Here is a 26,411-nt window from a genome sequence, read left to right as displayed (position 1 = left end):
AATTTTCTGCAGATGGCCAAGAATGTTTGCGAGTTTCGTACTTGTGTCTTACCTGCTAGAAGTATGCTACTGACCTTCTACTTGCGTGTGTTCCATGTGACCTGCGTGAGAGCTTTGAAACCGATCCGTTTTCTGTTACGAGCGACTTATGGGTACTGCGAAGCACCTGCATTGGAGTTGCATGCGAGGTGCTGCCGGTAAGGGTCTCCTACTAATGTTCTGCGTATACCTCTGCAGGCAAACCACCAAGAGTCACTGGGAACAAGTTTTGAGCATGTCCAAGGCCTTGTCATACCGTATCTAGGAAAGTTTTGCGGGTTGACTTGAGGGGAAACAAATTTTCTACCCAGAGCTCTCCGCAGTTGGTCCGCACCTGACAGTACCTAGCGCGTATCTCACCCGTAGTTGCCCAGAGGTGCGCACTCAAGTTCGGTTTACCCGCAGCCAAGTTTTGAGCATGACCAAAACTTTATCCCAGTGAGTCGCCGGGACCCGCAGAGGTCCACACAGAACGCCAATAGGAGGCCCTTAGCAGCAGCATCTCGCAGGCAGCTTCCACGCAGGTACTTCGCTGTCCCGGTATACGGCCTAGATAATGACATTCTGTGGAATTTCTGCCATTTCATCAGAGGAATTCCTTCACTTAGTTGTCAGCCCCCACACGCCTGGCACACAGGTCACACAGAATAAGCACAAGTAGAACTTAAGTAGACGCGTCCAACAAGTTATACACATGCAAAACTCGCCCAAATTCTTGTCCGCCCTCAGAAAAATGTCTGGTATGCTGGAAAATCCCCACACGTGACAAGCCCGCGTAGCTTGCCTGAAAAGGGGCCCAAATTGTACATTTCTATCTTTTTCTTCAAAATGCCGTCATGAATTGTCACCAAACTTGGCAGGTAGCATCCCTAAGGGGATAGAATCTCATTCCCATCATATGGGCACCATGCCCCACCTGGGGGGCCCCAGGGGGCCTAAATTGGAACGTGAATTGTAAATTTTCATCTCTTTCTTGAAAACCCTGTGATGAATTTTCACCAAACTTAGCAGGTAGCATCCCTAGGGGGATAGAATCTCAATTCCATCGAATGGGCACCATGCCCCACATGGGGACCCCCAGGGGGGGCCCAATTCCCCCCCCCCCCCCGTAAGAAAAAGATTTTCTGTAGAACCAGAAGTGATTGAGCTCAGTTAATACAATGAGTCAGTACATTATCGACTGTTGTTCAAGTTTGTTCATTGCAGAATCAGGGGTGTCCCCCCCCCCCCCCCACATGGGACCAAAGGGAGTGGGGTGGAATGGGTCCAAATGGTGATGCATACTTGCCAACTCTACCGCTTTGGGCGGTAGACTACCGCTTTTTAGAGGTTACGACCGGCTACCGATTTTCTCTTCTGATCTACAGATTTTGTAGCAAACCTGCCATAAAATGAAATAAAAGTCATATTTTCCCCTTCATTGTGCGTTGATTCCCTAATATAAGCTAGTAATTAGAATACTATAACAATTTCAAGGAAGTCGTTCCTCAAAAACGCCATATTCAGCCTTCTAATATGCACACATGTATGCACACTGCAGTGGCGCACTACTAGTAGTCTCTATCATATCTACGTGCGTGCAAGACTTACTGTACATGTGTACGTGTAGCTAGAACCACGCATAATAGTAATGTTTTGGTAGCTCACGTGTGCGTGGTGCGGCCGATGCAGCATACGGTGTGGCATGATCACCGAACTAAAAGATAGTGGAATGCGTATCCCTATTCTCAACGTACACGAGACCGTGCAGCCAAATCTTTTAGTTCGGTAGGCATGATCCCAGCCGGCCGTGTACGTACGTGATTGTATTAAACGTACATGTATTTTCATATCTATCTTGTGATAACAATATGTTTGATTACTTTTTCACATATGCTTAGCCTACAAACATTATTTACCAATATGTCTGATTTTGTTTTTATATGCATAGTCCACAAAATAGTTCATAGATTTACATGGATTATATGTTTTTTTATCAATACCAAGAACCCTTTAAAAAGGTTAAAAAGCATGCACCAAATCTCATACTTTGATATTGAAAAACAAAATAAGTCCACACCGCGGAAGGGGGGACACCCCCCTCCCACACCCTCCCCCTCGCGCGCAAGCGCGCTCGGGCTTGGTCGCTTCGCATCGCTCCCTCGCAAAATCTACCTCTTCAGGATTTCAAAATGTTGGCAAGTATGGTGATGTAAATTGTACATGTTCATAATCGTTGAAAACCCTTGATGAATATTCACCAAACTTGACAGGTAGCATGCCAGGGGGTTAAAGGGGATGGCTAGTAACTAATCAGTGGGAATGCTGGAGGATGATTGTTCCAATCCTTGTTGGATTCATTTAAGAGTACATTATATTTCTATTGTTGTGTGAAAATCATTTGCTTCAGAATGGTCTCATATTCAAGTAATGTGCAGTTTAATGTTTCCAGGCTAGCATACCTGGTCAGTGACGGGGCATTAATCTACACATTACTTGAATATTAGACCATTCTGAAGCAAATAATTTTCACACAACAGTGGATATACAATGTACTCTTGAATGAATCCCACAAGAATCGGAACAATCATCCCTCAGCATTCCCACTGATTCCCACTGATCGGTTACTAGCCATCCCCTGTAAGATCTCAATTTGTTCAACAGGGCACCATGCTTCCCTTTGGGGACCCATGGAGGTTTTAATCCCCCCCCCCCCAAATATGAAGTAAAATTTATTTACAATTCATCTCTAGAACCAGACTTGATAAAGCAAAGTTATTGGATATTCAATAATATTGTTCTCTAGAATCAAAAGTGATTGGGCTTTAAGTCTTTTTCCCCAAAAAACTGCATAGTCCAACATTCTATAAAGTACAGTGTACCCTGCAGGTATTTTACCAGTGTGATGAAATTTGCAAATGGACACCATGCCCCCAGCTCTCAAAGCTACCCCACCACAAGTTTCCAATGTTCTCAGGTAAGAGTCTGCTAGAATATATGGAAGGTGAACTTGTGATACTCAGGTGAGCGCGAGACCCCCCCCCCCCCCCCCCTCTTGTTTTTAAACCTTGACAATGATATGATGCGTCATTCAGTGTTTGTGATTGCACATGAGAAAGCTTTTAAATCTCATAACGCGACCCCAAGACACAAGGCTAGGTCCGCACACTGTGATGCCCAGAGTTACACTCTGCTCTTTGTTAGGCATGTGCAGTGCAGAGAGTGTAAACTGTGCTTTGCTTGCATCAGAATCTTTTTTCCACATGTGAATTGGGGCAAATTAAAATCCTGTGTTGGGTTTTGCATTGCAATACAAAAAAAAAGTATTATAATTAATGATAAATTATAATTCTCGAGTATGAATGCACCCATAGGCCTTCAGTTGCTCATGTTCCCAGCTCATGACATTGTTGGGCCCCTTTCCAACATGTTTTGTTGAATGTGTATGTGTGTGTCATGTATTTTGCATGAGAAATATGTCTGTCATGAGTGTTTTAATTTCTTTTTCTTTCTTTCTCTTTTTAAATAAAATCACAGCTCATATGCCTAGCCTGGTCAAGCCTCATGCAGTGATAGTGATGGTTGGCCTTCCAGCCAGAGGGAAGACGTATATTGCTAAGAAGCTGGCCAGGTATCTCAACTGGATTGGCATCAACACAAAAGGTTAGTTTTCAGAATAGTTAATATGGGATCTGTGGTCACTAGGATTACTCTGAATCCAAGTGAGTGTACCAAAATTCTTGGGCAAGAAATAATGATACAAATTGGCAAGTGCTTTAACAATTCACTGCTATGGGATGTATCAGGTATCATGACCAAATTGAAGGTCCCTGATCTCAACAGATTTCACATTGGCATGTATTTTAATCTGTTACAAGTTTTAATCACATTTTGAACACAGACAATAAAATTTGTAGTCTATGTTTTGAAAAACTTCTAAGACTTACTTTAGAAGTAAGTGTTAGAAGTCACTTACTCAAACCTTACTTGAGCATTAGCAAATATTTCATATTATGGAAAGTAATTGGACAATGAACCCAATTCCCTCTACCAATCCCACTTTGGAATTGCAACAAGCTCGATACCTTCAAATCTAAGCTGAAGACTTATTTTTTCCAGCAACGTTGTGAATGATATGTGATGCACTGTGGGAGCCGAGTGCTTTTGAATGTTCTACAGATAGATTGCACTATATAAATTAATGCTGTTCCTCATCAATTTTCTAAATCTTACTGCTATATTACAATATTTATATGTACATAATACATCAAAAAGGACATTTTTTCAGGAATGGATTTGTTTTTGTTTGTTTTGGACTGGTGTAAGTGACTTGGTATTTATTTGTGAAACATCACATTTTCAGAAAAATTTATTTGATCCTGTTTATATTGGACATTACACTTGCATTAAGAAAAAAATCTTTAGCCAAGGTTTGAGTAATACAATTGCAATAAAGACTGCTTACCAAGATGTCTACAATGAATCAATAGAGATCGTCAAATTTATAAGGCAATTTTGAGATGATTTTGAGAAAAACTTGGTTGGGAAATACAGTCAAATCTGCCGTAGCAGCAATCTGCACATACATGTTTGCGACCACTGAAAAAACCCTCCCAAGAGGAAAGCCATGTTCAAATGATCCTGTGCTAAATGGCCACCTGTCTAATGTGGCCAGCAGCCATCAATTTTGTCCCCACAGTAGATTTTAACATGTCTATGACATGACCACAGACCCACACAGAGCCACGGCCAAGCCAATAATTCAGCATGTTTTTTTGCTTCATGGCTCTTTAACAGTTCAGTGATCGCCATCACTGCACTCTCCCACCATTCAGTCATTGTAATGCACTCGTAAAAAGTTTGCTTGCTGTACACAATGCTACTGTGCAACAACTCGATCAAGTACTGGATATGCCATAAATTTAGCGATTCTAAATTTTCGCGAATCGGGACTCCCCGACAATTTCACGAGTGGTTAAATTTGTGATTGTGGAGTAGAATACTGAACAGAGAAATGTTTGCGCGCACGTTGCATTCATGTTGAAATCAGAGTGTATAATTTAGCGTGTTTTTAAATTTGCGAATAGCTCCCGATTCGTGAAATTGTGAAAATAAAAACCTCGGGAAATATTCGGCGTGTACAGTATATACTGGCATTGTTCAATACGATGAAACATGTGCATACATATTCACAGGTCAGTAAACACTAATAGATGTGTACTAAGATGTGGATGTAGGCAATACAAGCAAATTGGCCGATAACTTGTCTTAGTGGCCACCTGTCTTTAATGGCCACTCTTTTCATCTCCCTTGGGTGGCCGCTGTAGACAGGTTTGACTGTGATTTTATCAAACAGATGGGACGTTATAGAAAGCATTTTCAGAGCAATCTGGCTTATTTTGTAAACTTCCCAAACTATTATAAATTGAACCTCAATATTTTTATACCCCCATCCACACGCAGTGTGTATGGGGTATACATATAGAATCACTCTGAGGTCAGGTGGCCGGTCGGTCGGTTGGTCTGTTGCCAAATCTTGTGGATCGAACTCCTCTCTCATTTTTTGAGCAGTTGACCCCAAATTTGGCATGTGTGACCGCTATCAAAGGTAGATGTGCAAGACACCTTCTTTGTTATTATCCATGGCTTGACACTAACTTTTTTGTTTGGTGGCCCGATGGGGCCACCAAAATCCTAAATTTCAAATTTTTGGTGGCCCGAGAGAAAAATTTGGTGTCCCGAAAAAAAAACAACAATAAAAAACATTAAAAGCCCTTTTTTTTAATGAGTCAAATATTTAAGTTTCATGATAGTAAGTATTAGAAGTTGGACATATCTACTCATAAATAAACTTCAACAAACTTGCAACACTCACTCTCAGGCACTCATTCAGTCCTTTTCATCCATCCTTTAAACAAATTTAACTGCTAATTTCCGGCGCACAAAGTTACGAATTTATTGACATACTTTTCAAAAAAATGTTGGTGGCCCGAGGCGGGCCACCAAATTTGCCCTTTTTTAAAATTTGGTGGCCCGACTTTCATTTTTGGTGGTCCCGGGCCACTGGGCCACCGTTAGTGTCGAGCCCTGTATTATCACATAATGTGTTGCCATGGCAACGGCAAATTTTTGAAAAAATCTTACAAAATGTTGTGGACTGAAGTACTCTCTCAGTTTTATAGCAATTCAATTGAAATTTGGGAGATATGGTCAATGTAATGTGTAGTTGTGCAGGAGGCCTTTTTTTGTTTTGAATAAATCTGTTGCCATGGCAACAACAGTTTTTGTCGAGCCCACTGGAGGTGAGGGGAGACTAAGGGATCGCCTGCGGCGTCTGTCCGTCCGTCGTCTGTCCGTAACGCTACAAAAAACTTCAATAGCTCTTTACTCTGAGCTTCAATTGCAATCAAACTTCGAGGGAAGAGGGGTCATACAAAGTTTCACATTTTACCATACATGATGGTCACCTCAAGGTCAAAGCTCACAGGCAGGGATCAATGAACTTTAGGGCCCAATGTTACGTTTTTATGGTGCGTTTCTATTATGGGTCATAACTTTTGATCCATAACTCCATTTGTGACCAAACTTGGATGGTAGATGTCCCTTGGGGAGTGAATGGTCACCCACAAGGTCAATGGTCACAGGCAGGGGTCAACGAACTTTTAGAGCCCAATGTTAAGTTTTTATGGTGCGTTTCTATTATGGTTCATAACTTTTGATCCATAACTCCATTTGTGACTAAACTTGGATGGTAGATGTCCCTTGGGGAGTGAATGATCACCACAAGGTCAAAGGTCACAAGTAGGGGTCAACGAACTTTTAGAGCGCAATGTTAAGTTTTTATGGAGCATTTCTATTATGGGTCATAACTTTTGATCCATAACTCCATTTGTGACCAAACTTGGATGGTAGATGTCCCTTGGGGAGTGGATGATCACCACAAGGTCAAAGGTCACAGGCAGGGGTCAACGAAATTTTAGAGCGCAATGTTAAGTTTTTATGGAGCGTTTCTATTATGGTTCATAACTTTTGATCCATAACTCCATTTGTGACCAAACTTGGATGGTAGATGTCCCTTGGGGAGTGAATGGTCACCCACAAGGTCGAAGGTCACAGGCAGGGGTCAACAAACTTTTAGAGCCCAATGTTAAGTTTTTATGGTGCGTTTCTATTATGGTTCATAACTTTTGATCCATAACTCCATTTGTGACTAAACTTGGATGGTAGATGTCCCATGGGGAGTGAATGATCACCACAAGGTCAAAGGTCACAAGTAGGGGTCAACAAACTTTTAGAGCGCAATGTTAAGTTTTTATGGAGCATTTCTATTATGGGTCATGGTAACAGCATATTCTGAATGAAAATCATACAAAGATGTTGTGGATTCAGATATCTCCCTCAGTCTTTGAGCATTTGGCTTGAAATTAGGCACATGTGACCGTTATAGTATGTTGATGTGTAAACGTGATCTTTTGTCATTGTTAGACGATGTGTTGCCGTGGTACTAACATTTTTTCACTAAAAAGCAAACAGAAATATTGTGGACTCAGCTTACACCCCTATTCCTTAAGCATTTAACTTGAATTTTGGCACATGTGACCACTACAGTACATAGATGTGCAAACCTAATCTTATGCCATTGTTGACCAATGCGTTGCCATGGTAACAGCATATTCTGAATGAAAATCATACAAAAATACTGTGGATTCTGTTAACTCCCTCAGTCTTTGAGTATTTGGCTTGAAATTTGGCATATGTGACCGTTATAGTACCTAGATGTGCAAACCTAATCTTTCATCATTGTTAAACACTGCATTGCCATGATGGCAGCATATTTTGATTGAAAATCATACAAAAATGCTCTGGATTCAATTAACTCCCAAAGTCTTTGAGCATTTGGCTTGAAATTTGGCACATTTGACCACTGTAGTACGAAGATGTGCAAACTTTATCTTTTGTCATTGTTGAAAAATGTGTGGCCATGGTAACAACATATTTTGAATGAAAATCATGCGATGATGTGATTTCAGCTATCTCCCTCAGCTTTTGAGCATTAGACTTGAATTTTGGCACATGTGACGGCTGTGGTATATAGTTGTGCAAACTTCATTTTTTTGTTAATGTCAAACATTGTGTTGTCATGGTAACAGCATTTTTTAATGAAAATCATATAAATTGCCAATTCACCTATCTTGCTCCCTCAGGTTTTGAGCACTTGACTTTTAAGATATGGCACAAGTGACTATCAGTGAGCAAAATATACATTTATTCAATGTTGAACAATATATTGCCATGGTATTTTTATTTTCAATGAAAAGCATTCAAAATAATTTGCTAGTTGAGCTAACTCTCTCAGTGTTAGGTGAGGGTAATAATCACATTGAGTGATAGTTCTAGTTTGTTTTGTTTCGTTCTTTTCAGAAATCATATTCATTTGAGGAATTTTTAATAGTTGCCATTACGGAGTACATCGTTTTGCTTGTTTCAAATGTGACTGCCCAGCTCAAAATCCACAAAAGAGGAAGTATAGGTCAAATCATTTTTTTTAATACTTTGGTCAAAGTACTAAGTTCTAAGCTTGAAAAAATATTTAACTTATTAGAATTTGATCATCCTAGCTTATTCAAAAGGGGCCAGGACCTGGGCAAGTCCAAGATAAGGTCCCCCCAGAAGGCAAATTTCATCTTCGCTCAATATTGACTGTTTGGTATTAGTTTGAAGCTTATGAGTTGAAGTTTTGATTTCCATGGAGGAAAAAAATTATATCATATGATATGTAAATTTCAAGGGCTTCATTGCATAAATGTGAAATACAGTGCAGGGCTCTCACTTAACTTTTTTCCTTGGTTGCCAACTGGGCAACGTATAGAGTTTTTTTTAGGTTGCCAAATGGCAGTTTAGGTTGTCATAGTGATAATGTTCAAAGAGTATTGCGTAATGTGTAAATCTGCAAGGTTAATTATGGCGATGATAAAGAGGGCTGTTTACAGTGCTGTTTACACGACTGTTTCAGGGTGCTACATAACTTTTTTTTAATCACTTGCCTGGTCGGGCAAGCAGATTTGCAAATTATTGCAAAACACTTGCCCGAACAGGAATTTCACTTGGCCCGGAAAAAAAAAATCAGAAAATAAAAATTAATGCAAAAAATCACTTGCATGACAAGGTTTTAATGAAAAAAAAGAAAGAAAGTGGCGTTGATAAACAGTTGATAAAAAGAGAGAAATAGCCTATATGAGGCCAATTATCAGGGCTTCAATATAATATTTGAGGAGGACTAGTACCGTGCTCCTCAGCACTCCTTATCCCCCCCCCCCCCCAAAAAAAAGTAGCCTACATAAACCACCTGCGTCTCAGTAGCAGGTATTTCTACCAAGTTTCAAGTCAATCCAACTCAATATGACGTCATACGGGCCCGTCAAAGTTGAAATTCCGCGCGCGCGTCAATGGCGATATACAGTGCAACTATGCCAAAAAAAACGCCAATTTCAAATCCGATTTTACTCGTCAGGATGGACGGTGACTGTTGTGTTATATGAGCGCACTACATTTATCACAACATCCCCCTCCTTCCTCCTTCTTCATCCCACCGCTGCCACCATGTTGTAATAGTGGACCAGATTCAATGATGAACAGAGGACATAGTTGTTTAACGATAAAATGAACAACTTTAATCCACTATCACAAACTAGCGTCATGTAATGACTGCTGCTCTGACCGTATCACTCAAATATAGAATACATAGAATATGCGTACACTTGTGATAAATGTAGTGCGCTCATATAACACAACAGTGACCCCCCATTTTCTTTACATATTCTGAAAGCTGATGAGTTGTACATGTAATTTCATGGGTTGGCAATGCTGAAAAAATGATTAAAAAATATCAAATTTTTTAATGAAATAAAAAAAGTAAATTTTCAAAAAGACGTCATCGAATTTCAAGTTCACTCAAGCGTATCTCACTTATCCTTTGCCGATTTTCACCCAGATTTCCGTATGTTGTTGCTTATTTAATGTTTTTTCAAGAGTGTCATTCAAAAATTTAGATTGGATGACGGCATCACCTAGAAAAAATGGATTGAACGTAACCTTGTCAAATTTGACCAGTTTGCTCTATGGGAGTGCAGTTTTTCTGGAAATGAAAATTGACATGACTATCTTTATCGAGCACTAGCTCACTTATCCTTCTGTGAATTTCTCCCAGATTTTAATATGTTGTAGCTGACACTTTGGGCTATCGTACGTGTTCCCTCCACTTTTTCATACGACGTTGACATCACATCAAAAAACTTGGTTGAAATTAAAGCTGATCTTCGATGTATTGAGATATTTCTTTCTTTCTGCAACTTTCTTTGCAATAACTCAAGAAAAACAGCCCCTATCACCCCCACATGCTTAGTTCATGTCACGTACATTATTTCATAAAATAACAACTACTTGATCGGACACCATCTTGGCTATGTAAATTAGGGTCAAAGGTCATAAATGTTTCATCCTGTATCTTGGTGAATACATGTCCTATCTTTCCCATGTTTTGCACAGGCAAAGACCATGTTACAAGAATCATTTCACAAAATAACCACTTTTTGCTCAGATGCCTAATCTCTGTTTTGACGTGAAGTCAAGACAAACATATGTTTTGCATCAGATGACATTAAGATATAAAACAAAAATTAAGATAGTTCCTTGAAATGTGACGTACTTGCTTAATTGGAAGAAAAAAGAAATTTAAAAAAAGTAAAAAAACAACAACATAGATTTAAAAGGACAATTAATAAATGGCATGCCTTAAACATTTTTCTGGAAATATACATCACATTCCATCCAGAATTTTGTGCAGGAAAGAAATATTTCTTCAAATACATTAATTGCATTTGAAACCGACCTCGCCACATGAGCACTAGATCCACCCGATTTTTTAAAGTGAAACGATGTATTCTGACCGCCTGTGGATTACAGGCTTCAGCAGATGAGGATATTTAGTCTGTGTGTTTATTCCATGCTACAATTCTAAACTACAGCATATCACATATTGTTCAGCATATGACATATTGTGTATTTTGCTTGAAAAACATCAAATTTATCTATGGTTTGTGCAATAATGAGATTCATGTAGAAGTGATTTGTCTTGTGATATCTGTGATTTGTTCTTCATAGTGTTCAATGTTGGCGAGTACAGGCGAAAAGCAGTAGGTGGAAAGAGCCCTCACGACTTCTTTAGACCAAATAATGATGAAGCCCAACGAATTCGGTTGTAAGTACCCCAAATCCTTGCATGTATACCTTATTTTGAGTACATGTATGTGTTATCAGACATATGCAGATTCAAAAGAGGAATACAAGCAAGCGGAATGCCATTGATTGTAATAATTACCTCAACTTAGTAGAGTGCCATTTTGTTTTCCATGTTTTCTTCATCTATCCAGTTTTCAATGTTGGGGAATACCGGCGCAAGGAGGTGTCGGGCACCATTTCCCATGATTTCTTCCGCCATGACAACTCAGAGGCATATAAGATTCGATTGTAAGTATTTTTTTCGTAGGTGGCTATAGTGGTGGTATCTCAGGTTCCAATAGGGATATTAGACTTCTAGAAATGCAAGATAGATGAAGAACTTGCTGATGAAATTGCATTTATCACAAAGATAAAAACAGAAATATAGAGAAAAATATCAGCATAATTATGAATTTAACAGGAAAATTATCATGTGTTCCAAATGTGCATGGGTACTCATGAAACACATGAAGTATTTTATCAATATTTGAAGAATTTTTAAATTGCTGTTTACCGTTCAACACTTTTTCGTCTATGTCAACAAAGCATGCTTTCACCAGAAATTACTCATATTCATGGCTGTCCTCCACAGTTGAGCATACTTTAGAGTAGATGTGCATGCTGCACCTACAAGCAACCACCATTATAGCTGTCTTGGGAATTTCGAGTCACCACTGGCGTTGTTTTTCCAAAGAAGTCGTAGCTGTTTTGTTTCTGTTCTTTTGTTGTTATTTCATCATCTCAGCCAGGAGTTGTTCATGGTTCATTTTACCTGACTGTGCCATTTTCTTTCAAAGAACTGTTGATAACTCATTTGACAGGACATGCTGTCCGTAGCTTGATTATCTTACTTTTTTTTCGTAGTGTGTTCCTGCTTCACTCACCATTCAGCTTTTCTAGTTTTCAATAGTGCACAGTACATAAATAGATAAACCTACACTTGTTCAAGCAATGATTTCATACTGTATTACAGCATGTTATTTGCCTATAAGTCCTATTTGACATGACACTGACTTTTTTCATGCCAAAGAAGGCAAAAATCATTGTATTACCTCAACATAAAATTTATAACTGTCATATTTCTTTGATTTAAGTGGGAAAAACTGGAAGACATAGATATGGAATTTAGCTATCAAATTGGTGTGTAACATTCTTGCATGTTCTGGAGAGCAACTCAAAATGGCAATATGAGTAATATTTTCTTGATGACAATGACCTCAGCATGTATTGGCTTATAACAAAGAAAAAAGAAAAAAGAGATGAAGTTGCCAATATATCAGCCCATTTACTGCATTCTGTCTCCATGTCCATTGTAAATTCTCATGTAAAATACTTTCTTCTGTGTGTCTATTGAGCTTCCTAATAACTATGCCTTCTGTCGTTCATGAAGTTTTCATGCCTCCACCATGAAGTGACGCTGGAGGCATTATGTTTTCGGGTTGTCTGTCCTTCCTTAATAATAATAATAATTGATATGATTTATATAGCGCCAAATCCACTCTGCAGAGTGCTCTAGGCGCAGAAGGAAGAGAAAGTGAAGGAGATTCCTTGTGTCCGTCCTGTCCGTAATGAATTTTGTGGAGAGTGTAACTAAAAACCATTTGAGGTATCCTAATGAAACTTGGCACATATATATTAACCGGAGGGCCAAACCCCCAAAACTCGCTTTATACTTTTCGAGTGAGTTCCACTCCCTCTACAAACTAAGTAGACCATGCTTATTTTCATGTTTTTATTGTAACAGACAAGATTCCACTGGTCTACCTTAAAAAATTTGTTGCGAAAGACTCCAAATCCAAGATGGCGTCCAAGATGGCCGCCATATTTACTGAATTTGTTATTTGAAAGATAGAATTTGATAGAAACATCAGATCTCAACAAGTTCAATGTCATATGAAAGAGAATACAATTTTCTACAAGTTGATACCATTTTTGGGGGTTATTGTGATAACTGGATTTAGATTTTAAGGAAAAAAACACTCATTTTTAAATATTTTTCTGAAAATAGGAAAATCATGAAAATGCTTGATCCAGTATAAATCAGAGAAAAACTGAAGGATTATCTTGAAATGTTTCAAGAATTTTGTTTGACATATGATTAATATTTGGAGAAAATTAGGGGCAGTAGCATTTTTGGTTCAGGAGTTATAACGTCTCAAACTTGAAAACTCACTATGTAAAAATGGCCACTTTAGTTGTGACCAAGACCTTGTTGGTCGTAAAAACGTCTACGCGTGCCAAGACTACTATATGCACCACTGGCACTGGCGCTTCTAGCAGTGCCAGTGGTGCATGTAGTAGTCTTGGCAAAGACTTTTTCTTTGACAAACAAGGGTTTGTGCCTGCAAACTAACTTTCCATACCAAGTGGTAGCTCAGGTGACGCTGATCTCTGTTATTTCAAAGTAGATTGTTTTGAAGCAGATGAGATGAAGCAAAAATATTTTTCAAATAGAAGTAGAAGCTTGAAACAACCTTGCTATAGAAAGTTCAAAACAAAATTTATATCAATCACTCAAAAAATTCGAGATTGCAGGCCATCAAAGCTGACAAAGTGTATTGCGCCAAAGTAAATGTATTATTTCGATTTTGATACAATTTTGTCTGTTTTGCTGTCTATTTATATGGTTTTTATATGTTCTGAATATTGTAATGCTATTTCAAACCGTCTTCGGTTTTAATGGAGATATTTTTCAGAATGCACCATGAATTTCTCTAAAAAGTAAAAAAAAAAATTAGAAATGTTTATGAAAACCATGTAGAAATTAACATCTTTCCCATATTAATATTTGGAGAAAATTAGAGGTCAGTATTGTATTTGGTTCAGGAGCTATAATGTCTCAAACTTGAAATCTGATTTTACATAATATCATGTATTTACCCGCATCTGTTCCCAAAGACTTCACAGAGGGTCAAATCCAAGATCGTGCTTACTTTTTGAGTTCCACTCTCTCTGTAAACAAGACCATACATAATATTAAACATACTAAGCAATGTTCCGTAAGTACACCTCAGTAGATTTGTTGCAAAAACCTCCAAAGTACAGATGCGGTCCAATAGATCTGCCATTTTTATTGAATTTAACATTTCAAATATAAAATTTGATAGAGACATTGGATTGCAACAAATTTGATGTCATATGAAGGAGAGTAAAACTTTCTAAAAGTTGATACCACTTTAGCTGTGTATTGTGATAAATGGGGGGGGGGGAGGAAATCCATATTCTTTTATTGTTTTGAAAAAAGGAAGAAATGTAAAAATGCGTGATTTAGTATTTTGTCAAAGAAGAACTGAAGGATTAGTTTGAAACCTGCGATTGAGATTTAGATTTACTGAGATTGATACACAATTCATATTTATGGAATTACAGGCAATATCATACACTGTTGACAAGTTAACATCTCAAACTTGAAAAAATTATATTTATGCGTTATAAATTTTGCATACAATATGTTTACATGGTCGCATGTAATACTGTAATGGTCTAGCGACTTGCAAGTGCCTGCAAACTAACTTTTCATTCCAAGTGGTAGGTGACGCTGTTCGCTATTACTGTAGCATTTCATAGTAGATTGTTGTGAGTGGAAAAGTGAGCAAAGAAAATGGGATTCCATCGGGATACGAACCCGAGACCTCCGGATTGCTAGACCGGTGCTCTACCGACTGAGCTATAGAAAGCCCTAGTACAGTGTTCGTCCCAGAAACCCTTAATTCTCAATGCTCGGGTGGTCAGAAGCTATAGCAGTGTGTTTGTGTGTAACACACACGCACACACTTGAACCTGGCATAAACCCGAAGGATAATTCAACTTGGGGATAAATGCGAGGGATCACCGAAGTGATGCAGCTTTTTGAGTTTGTAACAAATAAAGACAGAATAAACTGACCAGAAAGAATATAAATTATTAGTGGAAAAGTGAGCAAAGAAAATGGGATTCCATCGGGATTCGAACCCGAGACCTCCGGATTGCTAGACCGGTGCTCTACCGACTGAGCTATAGAAAGCCCTAGTACAGTGTTCGTCCCAGAAACCCTTAATTCTCAATGCTCGGGTGGTCAGAAGCTATAGCAGTGTGTTTGTGTGTAACACACACGCACACACTTGAACCTGGCATAAACCCGAAGGATAATTCAACTTGGGGATAAATGCGAGGGATCACCGAAGTGATGCAGCTTTTTGAGTTTGTAACAAATAAAGACAGAATAAACTGACCAGAAAGAATATAAATTATTAGTGGAAAAGTGAGCAAAGAAAATGGGATTCCATCGGGATTGTTGTGAGGCAGATAAAATTGAACAGAAAGTATTTTCCAAAAAGAGATAGGAGCTTGGAATTTGGCACAAATTTTGCTTATGTGTCATATTTATTGACAAAAATAGTATCCACACAAAATTCAAGATGGCGGTAATTAATTGAGGTTGTCGTGAAAGGCATTATTTACCATTAGTTCACGTGAAACAAAAACCCAGCTTTAGTTTATTCCTCAAACTAGTTCTAAATTGTGAGGTAAGGATAGAACAATTAAGGTTTAAACTTAAATCAGTATAATTGATGCTAAATGTTGTTAGATATACTAAGTAGATCTGATAAGAATGTTTTTTTTTATACCTAGCTGTCAAAAGTTATCATGGTTATGGTTTCTTGAAAAGAAATGGTGATTTCTCCGTATGTTTTAGGCTTTATTATAATTTTTTTTACATGGTAGAATGTTTTGTGATACAACTAACCTACACATATAAATCGAATGTGATATCTCTCCCAATGGCAAACAGTACCTTTAGTGTGTTGCGTCAAAGTTAAATCTCAACTTATAATTTGATATAGTTTTTAATCTTCTTATATTGCTGTCTACTATATATTTCTATACATCCGAACGATATTGTACTAGTGTAAACCATATTGAGGGTCTTTTTTTTTTGGGGGGGGGGGGGATGGAGCTCATTCCAGTGTTTGGGTAAGGCCCGATCTTTGATGAAAAAAAAGAAATGCTTGTGTATCAAAAATATGCTTTTTTACTTGAATACATGTTACTCTGCTGTAACGTGAATGATGATGGTATATATATGTGTAGTAATGTCTGATCCGTAGATGTCCTTGAAAGCCCTTCTGATCCGAGGGAAAAACCGCCCCCCCCCCACGAAATATCCGACGTGGCGGCAATTTCTTAAATTTGCTCTTAAATGTGTTGTGCGAAATTACTTTTCAGTATATTGTTCGAATAAAACTGTCCAAATTGATTATTCGTGCTGTATATTCACATTTACAAATAAGCATGCTGAAACTGTATTTACTGTTATTAGATTTTTCGTACATTGTTTTAGGCTGATTTCATGTGGATTATACAGGCATGAGATTTCTCCGCGGATCCGCGGATTTCCGCGGATTTTGAAATTCTGGGGAGAAAATACACAGTCGGGAAAATTTCCGTGATTTTCCTCTTTTTCTTTCTTTTTTTTTTGCAGCCACCATATCTCGCCGTGTGTGAATGGTGATGAGTGCATTTTGTCAGCGGGCAGCGGTGCGATGTTGCATGTTTCATGCGTGAAATGGATGTGAAACGTGCGTGTCGATCAACTTGTAGCTACTATACTAGTGTAGCTTGCAGTGTGGTGTGATATGATGCACACGTGTGTGAGGCTGTAACTGCGTATTACGTGTATCATTACTATCAAGGAGCTTCGGCATGCATGCTGCTGCAGCATTCAGCGCGATGCGTTGACCGAAAGATCAGTCTGTATCTGTCCGTCAGGCGGGGAATGTTCCGCGGAGACTGCGTCTGGCTTCACGGATCTCCTCCGTGTACGGAGGACAGCGTTATGGCAAAATATAAAAGAGTCCTCTGGACAGACGGATCTTTCTGTCTACGCGATGCGTAGACCTCCGTAGGGATCCGTGAAGCCAGACGCAGTCTCCGCGGAACATTCCCCGACGGACAGATACAGACCGATCTTTCGGTCAACGCGATGCGCTACTTTTGTATCCCGCTGATTACGTTGGCGTGACCTAACGTTACATTTGTCATCGTGATTTTGTGGACCGGTGAGAATATTTCTTTCTTCAACGAGAAAATGAAGACCCTCGATAAGGATGACCCTCGTGTAGCGGATATTGACACAGATGTCTCCAATATAGTAAGTTCAAGTGGCAGTGGTTGGAATATGAAGTTGATCTCCCAGAACCAGTTTCGTCTTCTAACCACGTTAGGCCAGCGAGTCAATCGACTTCCTCGGGACCTGGAACTTGTGATACATCATCCGCCGCAAGGATTCGCTTTACATTCTGGACTTCATCCAACAATAATACTTCATTTGCTTGGTCTAACGTTACATTAGCCGTTTATGGACTTAACCGGGTCTACAAATTTTTGTACCTCCTGTAAGGTATTATAGGCAGTCTAAGTTAGCTGTTGCATGGACGTAGAGACGGTCAACAGTGCTGAGCAGCATGTATGATTTATTTTCAGCTGTCTTACATACATGATTCTGTACTAGACTACATGGACCAAGTACAAGATCAGCAATACTTTGCCTGGTCTGCGCACTGTAAACTGTTAGTATTAATGGACTTAAGGTAAAGTCAGCCAACAATGGCAATGCTAAGCTGAGATTTTTTTTTTTTTTTTTGTACCCGTATGAACTGAATCCAGCAAGACGTCACCTGGGTGTACATTACTGTGATTTATTATGGCCTCACATTTGAGTAGGTCCTAGGTATTCAACAGTTAAGCATACTATTCCTTCCTTTAGATTTTGCAAGTGTCATTCATGAGTTCAATTATCACAATGTTTCTCTGTAAAATGTACCTCATAACAATAGTAAATTTCAGTTGTAAAATGCATTAAAATGAGTTTTTTCATACCTTGAATTTCAAAAAGTCCTCACCGTGGGAGGGGGGACACCCCCCTCCCACACCCTCCCCCCGCTCGGTCGCTACACTCCCTCGCAAAGTCTCTCCTCTTTTTTCAACTTTTCTCTGTCTCATGCCTGATTATAGTGTCACAATTGATCTTAACTTGTGCCACTGGTAGATGCTTTCCCATATTAGATATCAGGAGCACTCGAGAGTGAAAATGTTCATTTTCATTCATTTTAGAGTGACCTCAGGGATCACTCGGAAGAGTGATGAGTGATCCCTAAGGTCACTCTAACATGAGTGAAAATGAACAATGCTTCATCTCATCTGCTTCAGAACAATCTACTTTGAAATAACAGCAATCAGCGTCACCTGAGCTACCACTTGGTATGAAAAGTTAGTTTGCAGGCACAAACCCTTGTTTGTCAAAGAAAAAGTCTGCGTTTGCCACGACTACTACATGCTCCAGTGGCACTGCTAGACGCACCAGTGCCAGTGGTGCGTGTAATAGTCTTGGCGCGCGCAGACTTTTTTATGATCAACAGGGTCTTGGTCACAACTAAAGTGGCCATTTTTACGTAGTGAGTTTTCAAGTTTGAGACATTATAACTCCTGAACCAAATATGGTACTGACCCCTAATTTTCTCCAAATATTAATTATATTATGTCAAACAAAATTCTTGAAATGTTTCAAGATAATCCTTCAGTCTTTCTCTGATTTATACCTTATCAAGCATTTTCATGATTTTCCTTTTTTTAGAAAAATATTTAAAAATGAGTGTTTTTCCCTTAAAATTTTAATCCAGTTATCACAATAACCCACAAAAATGGTATCAACTTGTAGAAAATTTTATTCTTTCATATGACATCAAATTTGTTGAGATCTGATGTTTCTATCAAATTCTATCTTTCAAATAACAAATTCAGTAAATATGGCGGCCATCTTGGACGCAATCTTGGATTTGGAGGCTTTCGCAACAAATTCTTTGAGGTAGACCAGTGGAATCTTGTTTGTTACAATAAAAACTTGAAAATAAGCATGGTCTACTTAGTTTGTAGAGGGAGTGGAACTCGACCTCTGTTTTTAGCTTTCGGCCCCCTGGTTATGTACAAGTGAGCAAAGTTGTGCCTGTCAACTTCTGGGAGCACATGCTCAAGGTGAAAGGTGAAAGGTCAAGGTCAAATGCTCTAAATGTAACTGTTTCCTCCATATCCATACTATGCCTGAAGGTATTTCACTGAAACTTAGTGTTACATGTATTATCTGATAGAGATTCTCTGGAGAAAGTGTCGTCTCATGAGGTCAAAGGCCAAAAGTCAGATGAACGTGCTAAAATTTCACTTTCTTCTCATCTTGGAAATAGTTCAGGGTGTCTTCATAGAACTTATGCATATACTGACTGACAGTGATTCTCTTGGGAATTTCGGAGTCATGGGTCAAAGGTCATGGGTGGAAAGGCCAAGGTCAACTCCTCAAAATGTCACTATTTCCCTCATATCTATGGAATGCCTGAAGGTATTTTCTGGAAACTAGTGAATACATGTATTACACAATAGAGATTCACTGGGAATGTGTTTGGCTAAAAGGTCAAAGGTCAAGTGAAAATGCTAAATTGCACTTCCTCCATATTTCGGAAGTAGCTTAAGGTAACATCATGAAACTAGTACATATCTATAGGTACTGCCTGACAGTGATTCCTTGGATAATTTCAGGGTCACAGGTTCAAAGGTCAAAAGATTTTACTATATTATGCTGAAATTACACACATTTTATCCATACCTTTGAGATTACTCAATGCATAAACTTAGAAAAGGGTGAAAGGCCAAGTAACACTCAAATCCCCAAATACATGCTCTCTCAAGCAATATAGCCATTTATCTTTCAAGGAAAGTGAACAAGCAACACAAAGCAAACATGTGATTTTAATTTTTTGCCAATTATGTGAAACTGTCGTCACACATTGTCAAGACGTACTATAGACTTATTGAGAGAATCATGCTGCATGCATTATGACGGAGGCATGCTAGTCGCGATAGCGACATTTCTAGTTTTTTTTTTTTTGTTCTGTTAAATTTTAGTTCTTGCTTCATTTAACCAGCATTGTGATTGATATCTGTTTAGAAGTGCTTAGTTGTTGTTGTTTTTTTTTGCATATTTTTATCGGATGGTTAAGTTTATCACAAGGCACTAATACCAACCTTACTTGCTCAGCTAAACAAAGGACTCGAGTTTACTATATTGTGATATGCTTATTTGTCTGTTGTCTTTTGTGTTTTAATAAAGTCATATGATGTTTATGGTACATTCTGTATGTATATCATATTTTCTCCGTAAAATATTCAGTTCTTCATCTTTGTAAATACCCCTTTTTTGCCACCCATTATTACTAAACCCACCTGAGTAACAAATAAAACAGCTTTTCTTATTGATAATATATTTTGTAATGTTACGCCTTCTCCAAAATCAAATATTATTGTCTGATATGTCAGACTGCTTCCTAATTTTCACTTCTGTCCTAGTTACCATGAAACCAATTAGTCCCATTAGAGAAGCATTCAGAAAAGTAATACTGGATAATTTACAGAATCCGAAGAACAGTTTAAATGAAGAAACTTTGAGAGAAGTATGAAGCACTCATGATACTGATTTATTGTTCAATGTTTGTATGTAAATTTTGAATTCTCATTTAGATAAATATGTTCCTTTGGTTGAAGTTAAACATGTATAAAAAGCATCCTAGATTACCATGGACAACAAAATCTCTTTTATTATTTATAGATTAAAAAAATTATTTATATTATGCAGATGGAAGCAAACATACTGAATTCTCACTGTAAATATACTATACATGTATAAAATATTCTTTCAATACTACTGCCTTAAGAAAAAAGTATTATGCAGATCGAATATCTTTTTCAAGCATGACTTGAGTAATTGGAAATGATAAACGGGTGAATCCACATCAAATCAACCAATATTCAGACAATTTGTAACCTGACCCACTTCAATTTTTTTAAAATTCACACCAAATGTGCCCCCAAGTGTCTGACGGAAGATTCTGAAATATTTTGCCCCAAAGTGAAACCGTTTGCCAAGATACGGCCTCCCTTTGCAACCAATGCATGGCCGAACAACACAAATTAATGGTGATAATAATGTGCATCCATTATCTATAAGCCTACAACCTGGATAAATTGGAAACTACTGTTAAGTGTGTGCATTGGGCATCATAGATCCTTAAAGTACCCATTACAGACTACCAATACTGCAAATATCAACATGATTAGGCATTCTCTCTGTGAGAAAATCAATTTTGAAATGTGCTGTAATGCTCAATGTGTGGTGAATATGCTCATTTTAAGGCATTGTGGCTATTTTAAGAATAATGTCACAGTCAAATGGTATGTATGTACATGACTTTTGATACTAATTGGAGCTCAAAATGGAACAAAGAGGAAAATAATTTGCAATTATTAGCTGTAACTCATCAATATAGAAATTAAACACCCTATAATTAAAAAGTGTATTGGAAATGTAAATGATTATTGATTTGATGATTTTCACCTGTATTTTCAAGGTCATTGTCATGTTAGCCAAATCAATTACTACCAGATCTCCTAAATACTTGTTACAGACTACCAGTACTGTAAATATAAATATGATCAGACATTCTGAGAGAAAATCAAGTTTGAAAAGGTGTAAATCGTGTATGTTTGGAATATGCTAATATTAAGGAATTTACAGCTGTGTTCAGAACAATGTCAAAGTCAAAAGATCTGGAGATGACTTGAAATACTATTTATGTAGCTTAAAATAGAATAGAAATGGAACATGATTAGCAGTTTTCAGCTTAAAGTCACCTTGAGTACTGAAATGGCACACAAGTAAAAATCGATTTAACTACACTTTAACACCATTATGGTTATGGAAAACTGACAAATTGACTGTTTTTTATGGTTTTCAGCTGCATTTTCAAGGTCATTGCCAATAAGACAAAATGACATGTGATTATCCTTTTGGTACTAATTACAGACTATCATCACAGAAGATACCATTGTGTCTTGGCACTTCATCTCTGATTTATCACAATTTAAAATGTGTTGAAAACCAGATGTGTCATTTTACATCGACTTTTGGGTGTTTATGACCCTTTTAAAATGCATAAAAAAGCTATTGAGCATTCTGGTTACAAAAGTTTTTTGGTAACCCATGAAAATATAGGTAAATGTCTATCAATAAACAAAAATTGGTGTCGCTCCTTGATGGGACGAGTGGTGATTTTTGACCTTGAACTTGGCAACTTTTTGAAAAAAGCCAACTTTGAGGGTGCCCCACAAGAAAACAAAGAATATTTTTTGGTCGATTTTTGGTAGGTGTGTAGAGCAAGTGAGAGTCTGTAAATATGCATAATATTGGGTTCTAAGCTCATTGAATTTTGAAGTTATCAGCTTCCAAACATGCACCCCAAAACATTAACTTTGACGCTTAACACCATTTTCGGTGACCTCGTGTACAATAACTGATTGTCAGATCCATGCCATGATATATTGTGCATGTTAGGATCATAAAGTTCTTCCAGTTTACAGAAAATGAGCAATGTATTTCATCTAACTTGGCTGCAGCAGTCACTCAAAAATAGCAAATTTCATTTAATCAAACTAACAAAACACACAAAACTTTTACTGCTGCACTGAAATGAATGTGATAACCTAATAGTAAAACCAAACTAAGCAGCAGATGGTTTTGATATAATATTTTATTCTTTAACACAGTTATCAGCCCACAGACTGCAATCTTTACCCTAAAACTTCATGTACAGTTTATTGGGGGCTGTAACTTTTCAGAAAAAGCCTGGATTAAAAAAAAAATAATGATTTAGATTTGACCCATTTCAATGTCACTCTTCAATGAAATATATCCAAATATTAATTATCCAAACTTCCAAATTTTTGGAGTTTGATGTTTTCCCTCATGTGGAAAAGCTTGTCATGCTGAATCAGGACCGCCAGATTTACCTAAAACTATCAAAAAACAAAACAAAACAAAAACAAACAAATGTGTAATGTGAAGAAAAATAAGCTTTATGAATAATTGTATGGTTTGTGAAATGTTGAGGCTGAGGTTTTCATTTACACACAGAGTTTAGTTTGCTATGCTATAACTGATTTAATGTGTGAGTTAGTGCTGTTACGTGATGCATGCAGAGCAGGTTAATGCATTGCAAACACCTTCATGGCTATGCAAACTTGTTCATATGGCACTTTAAATAAGGCTCTGTTTAATCTCGAAATTGACATAAATAGAAACAACAGTGATAGTAGCTGATGACAAAGAACAAGTTGTTACATGATTGTGGAGCCTTAGCATTGTCTATAAGATTAATTCAGTGAGTGTTTAACATTCAATAAATTAATAAAGAGCTGTTTTAGTTAATGCAGAGTTGCTTTTGAATATTCCGTAGTCCCATACATCATAATGTGTGGAGCCAGGCAGGTTTTTTTTTTTTTTTTGGGGGGGGGGGGTTGAAAAGACCTTGATTTGGTTGTGAAATTTAGGCTGCATCTAGAATTACTGTTTTTAATAGTTGTGTTAATAAAAAAATTTAAAAAAAAGTAGTGTTGGCAAACATGGTACTGCTTGTGTATGCATCTTCATATTTGCATCAGTAATGTTTCGCGTTCCTGATATGTTTTTGTTGAAAATGATTTCAGGTAAAGTGCATAGTCATGGAATATTTCACACGTTTCACATTTGAAATCATTAAAACTTTTTTTTTATTGAAAGTAGGAAATATGAGTGTATGTGTGCACTTTTTTTGCGGGTGTGCGCTCAAAGCACTCCTGTTTTTCTAAGGTACTGTTTTTTATTCCAAAGGTTAATTAGTCTGAAAATAAAATTTGGTTCATTTTCCGAAGGTTCATTCTTCTGACTCTCGCACAAATTCCCTATAGCTAGAGTTGTATTCAGATGAAAATGAGGAAAGGGTTCATTAATTCGAACATTTTTTATGTTATTCCCAAGGTTTTTAATTAAAAAGTGAAATGAGGTTTGTTCATCCAAAGTTTGATACAGTTTGTTCCTTCAAAAGTAGCAAACCCGGTTGGGGGGGGGGGGGGGGGGAGGGATCACAATTTCTGAAGAGTAGTTATGAAGGTTTGATGGTTCTAATCTATATCATGACTGGGGAGCTCACAGGATCCTCTGAAAGGGGATGATCAGTACACATATTTTTTTTTTTCTGCCTTTGAGTGTCCTCTTACAATGATAGTTTCCATGTAATGCATTACTCATCTTGATAATGATGTGGAAGAGGGGAAGGGTGTTATACCGATGGAGGGAGGAGGAGAAAATGCTTCTTTAATTTATCAACACAAATACAGATTGTCATTATATTCCATTTTGTCATTAACTGATCGTTTAGGTATTTGTATCATGTGTGTGTTTGTGGGTGTGTGCATGTGTGTGCGTTTTCATTTAGCTTTCATTATATAATATCCTACCCTTTTTTTCATGACTACACCAAATTCTGTCACTTAATGAAGTTTATTTCATCTTCGGATTAACGAACCTTATTTCATTTTTGGTTTAGCAAACTTTGGGAATAGCAAACCTTATTTTATTTTGGGACTAACAAACCTTTTGAATAATGAACCTTATTTCAATTTCAAAATAACAAATCTTATTTTATGTGTGGATTAGCAAACCTGTAGGATAACGAACAGTATTTCATTTTCAGATTTATGAACCTTTAAAATAACAAACCTGAAAAGTGAACCTTATTTCATTTTCAGAATTGATAACCTTCAGAAAAAGAACTGTTAGCGTTTTTTAGTATGCATAACTGGTATGACTAATTTAGTAATATATACATTGTACATGTATTATGCTTATTTGGTATCATGATGCTGTACTCATTGTTTTGTTCAAAAACCTTGACTGCAAACATTTTTAATGGATGATATTGCTCCATGGTTTGCAAGGACAAAATAGTCAACACAAATAATTCCACTGTTGTAGTTACCAACTTTGACAATTACTTGAAAAGTTGTTAATGATGCATGTAGAAAATTGGATATGACTGCTCTGAGCCAGCAGTTTATGACTTTTATTGTATCCTTCTACTGCAACATGGCTTTGATGTTCCATCTAATTACATTAAAGAGAAGCAAAGATGTCATTTTGAAAGAGAAGTAATTTCATTCATTGATGAATATACATAGAGAGTTGGGGATAATTCTGCTTATCATCTGTGAATTAATTTGAGTGATTTTTTGATCAATGCAAAGTGTGAGTCATGGGATAATATATAATTTTGTCTCACCTTACATCAAAAAGTGTCATACATGCGCTACTTGCAGGAGAGCCAGAAATTTGCCCTTCTGAAATTGATTTCAAATTAGTTTAATGGTGTTTTAGTTCATTTAGATCCAATGTCAGAGCTGATCACCTCTAAACGGTATCAAAACATGTTATGACTACATGAGTAGAAGCTGGCAGTAGCTTAGGAATTTGTTGTGAAGATTTGTGTAGAGCTGTGGACGAGACAGATAATGAATAGATAATGTTCTCATGACCTTTTGTGATGTCTGATGTTGCTGTCTGCAGGCAATGTGCCAAGCATGCTCTGGATGACATGACTGCGTGGCTGGACAAGGAAGGGGAGGTTGCTGTGAGTTTATGCAACATTCTATAATTTACAAAAGATTATATTCTGCATGTAGGCCCCTTTTCACAGTGACAGGAACTACAAATAAAATATGTAGATTATAATTATTTTCTCATTGTGTACAAAGATTACTGTATACACCAAATATTTCACGAGGTTTTTAATTTCACGAATTTCGCGAGTCAGGTGCTATTCTCTAAATTAAAGACACGCAAAAATATTGACTCTGATCCCAATGTGGACGTGACGTGCGCGTGTACATTTCTCTGTTCAGTACAGGACTCCACGATCGCAAATTTAACCACTCGCGAAATTGTGGGGAATTCCCAATTCACGAAAATTTAGACTCGCGAAATATATAGCGTATACAGTAAGCTATTTCCAAAATGAAGTAGGTCTTGAATGGAGCCCTACTGAATACAGCATACACATGAGTTTATGGTATGCAGGGGTCGCACTTAACTTTTTTTTTTTTAACTAGCCAGGCGGACTACTTAGAATCAATTTTGACACTGAAGCAATATTTTGGCTAGCCAGACGGACTAGTAGTGGGGTGGCTTTGTGACAAATATACTGATAATCGTGACACGCCGGACA

At 37.6% G+C, this 26,411-nt stretch overlaps 1 protein-coding gene across 1 annotated transcript in view; it reads left to right on the top strand.

Annotated features, from left to right (window-relative positions):
• LOC139730618 (6-phosphofructo-2-kinase/fructose-2,6-bisphosphatase-like) overlaps positions 1-26,411 on the top strand; it is a 148,974-nt gene that overhangs the window by 38,064 nt on the left and 84,499 nt on the right. Inside the window, exons 2-4 of the mRNA XM_071641474.1 lie at positions 3,556-3,681; positions 11,448-11,544; positions 25,754-25,817. Of these exons, the coding sequence (XP_071497575.1) occupies positions 3,556-3,681; positions 11,448-11,544; positions 25,754-25,817 (287 nt within the window). The remainder of the gene's footprint in view (positions 1-3,555; positions 3,682-11,447; positions 11,545-25,753; positions 25,818-26,411) is intronic.

This window comes from Diadema antillarum, unplaced genomic scaffold, assembly GCF_040938485.1.
Source record: "Diadema antillarum isolate AM-2024a unplaced genomic scaffold, OU_Dant_1.0 seq00000322_RagTag, whole genome shotgun sequence".
NCBI classification, from domain to species: Eukaryota; Metazoa; Echinodermata; class Echinoidea; order Diadematoida; family Diadematidae; genus Diadema; species Diadema antillarum.
Note: the sequence above shows the minus strand (reverse complement) of the source record. Positions and strands in the feature narration are given on the sequence as shown.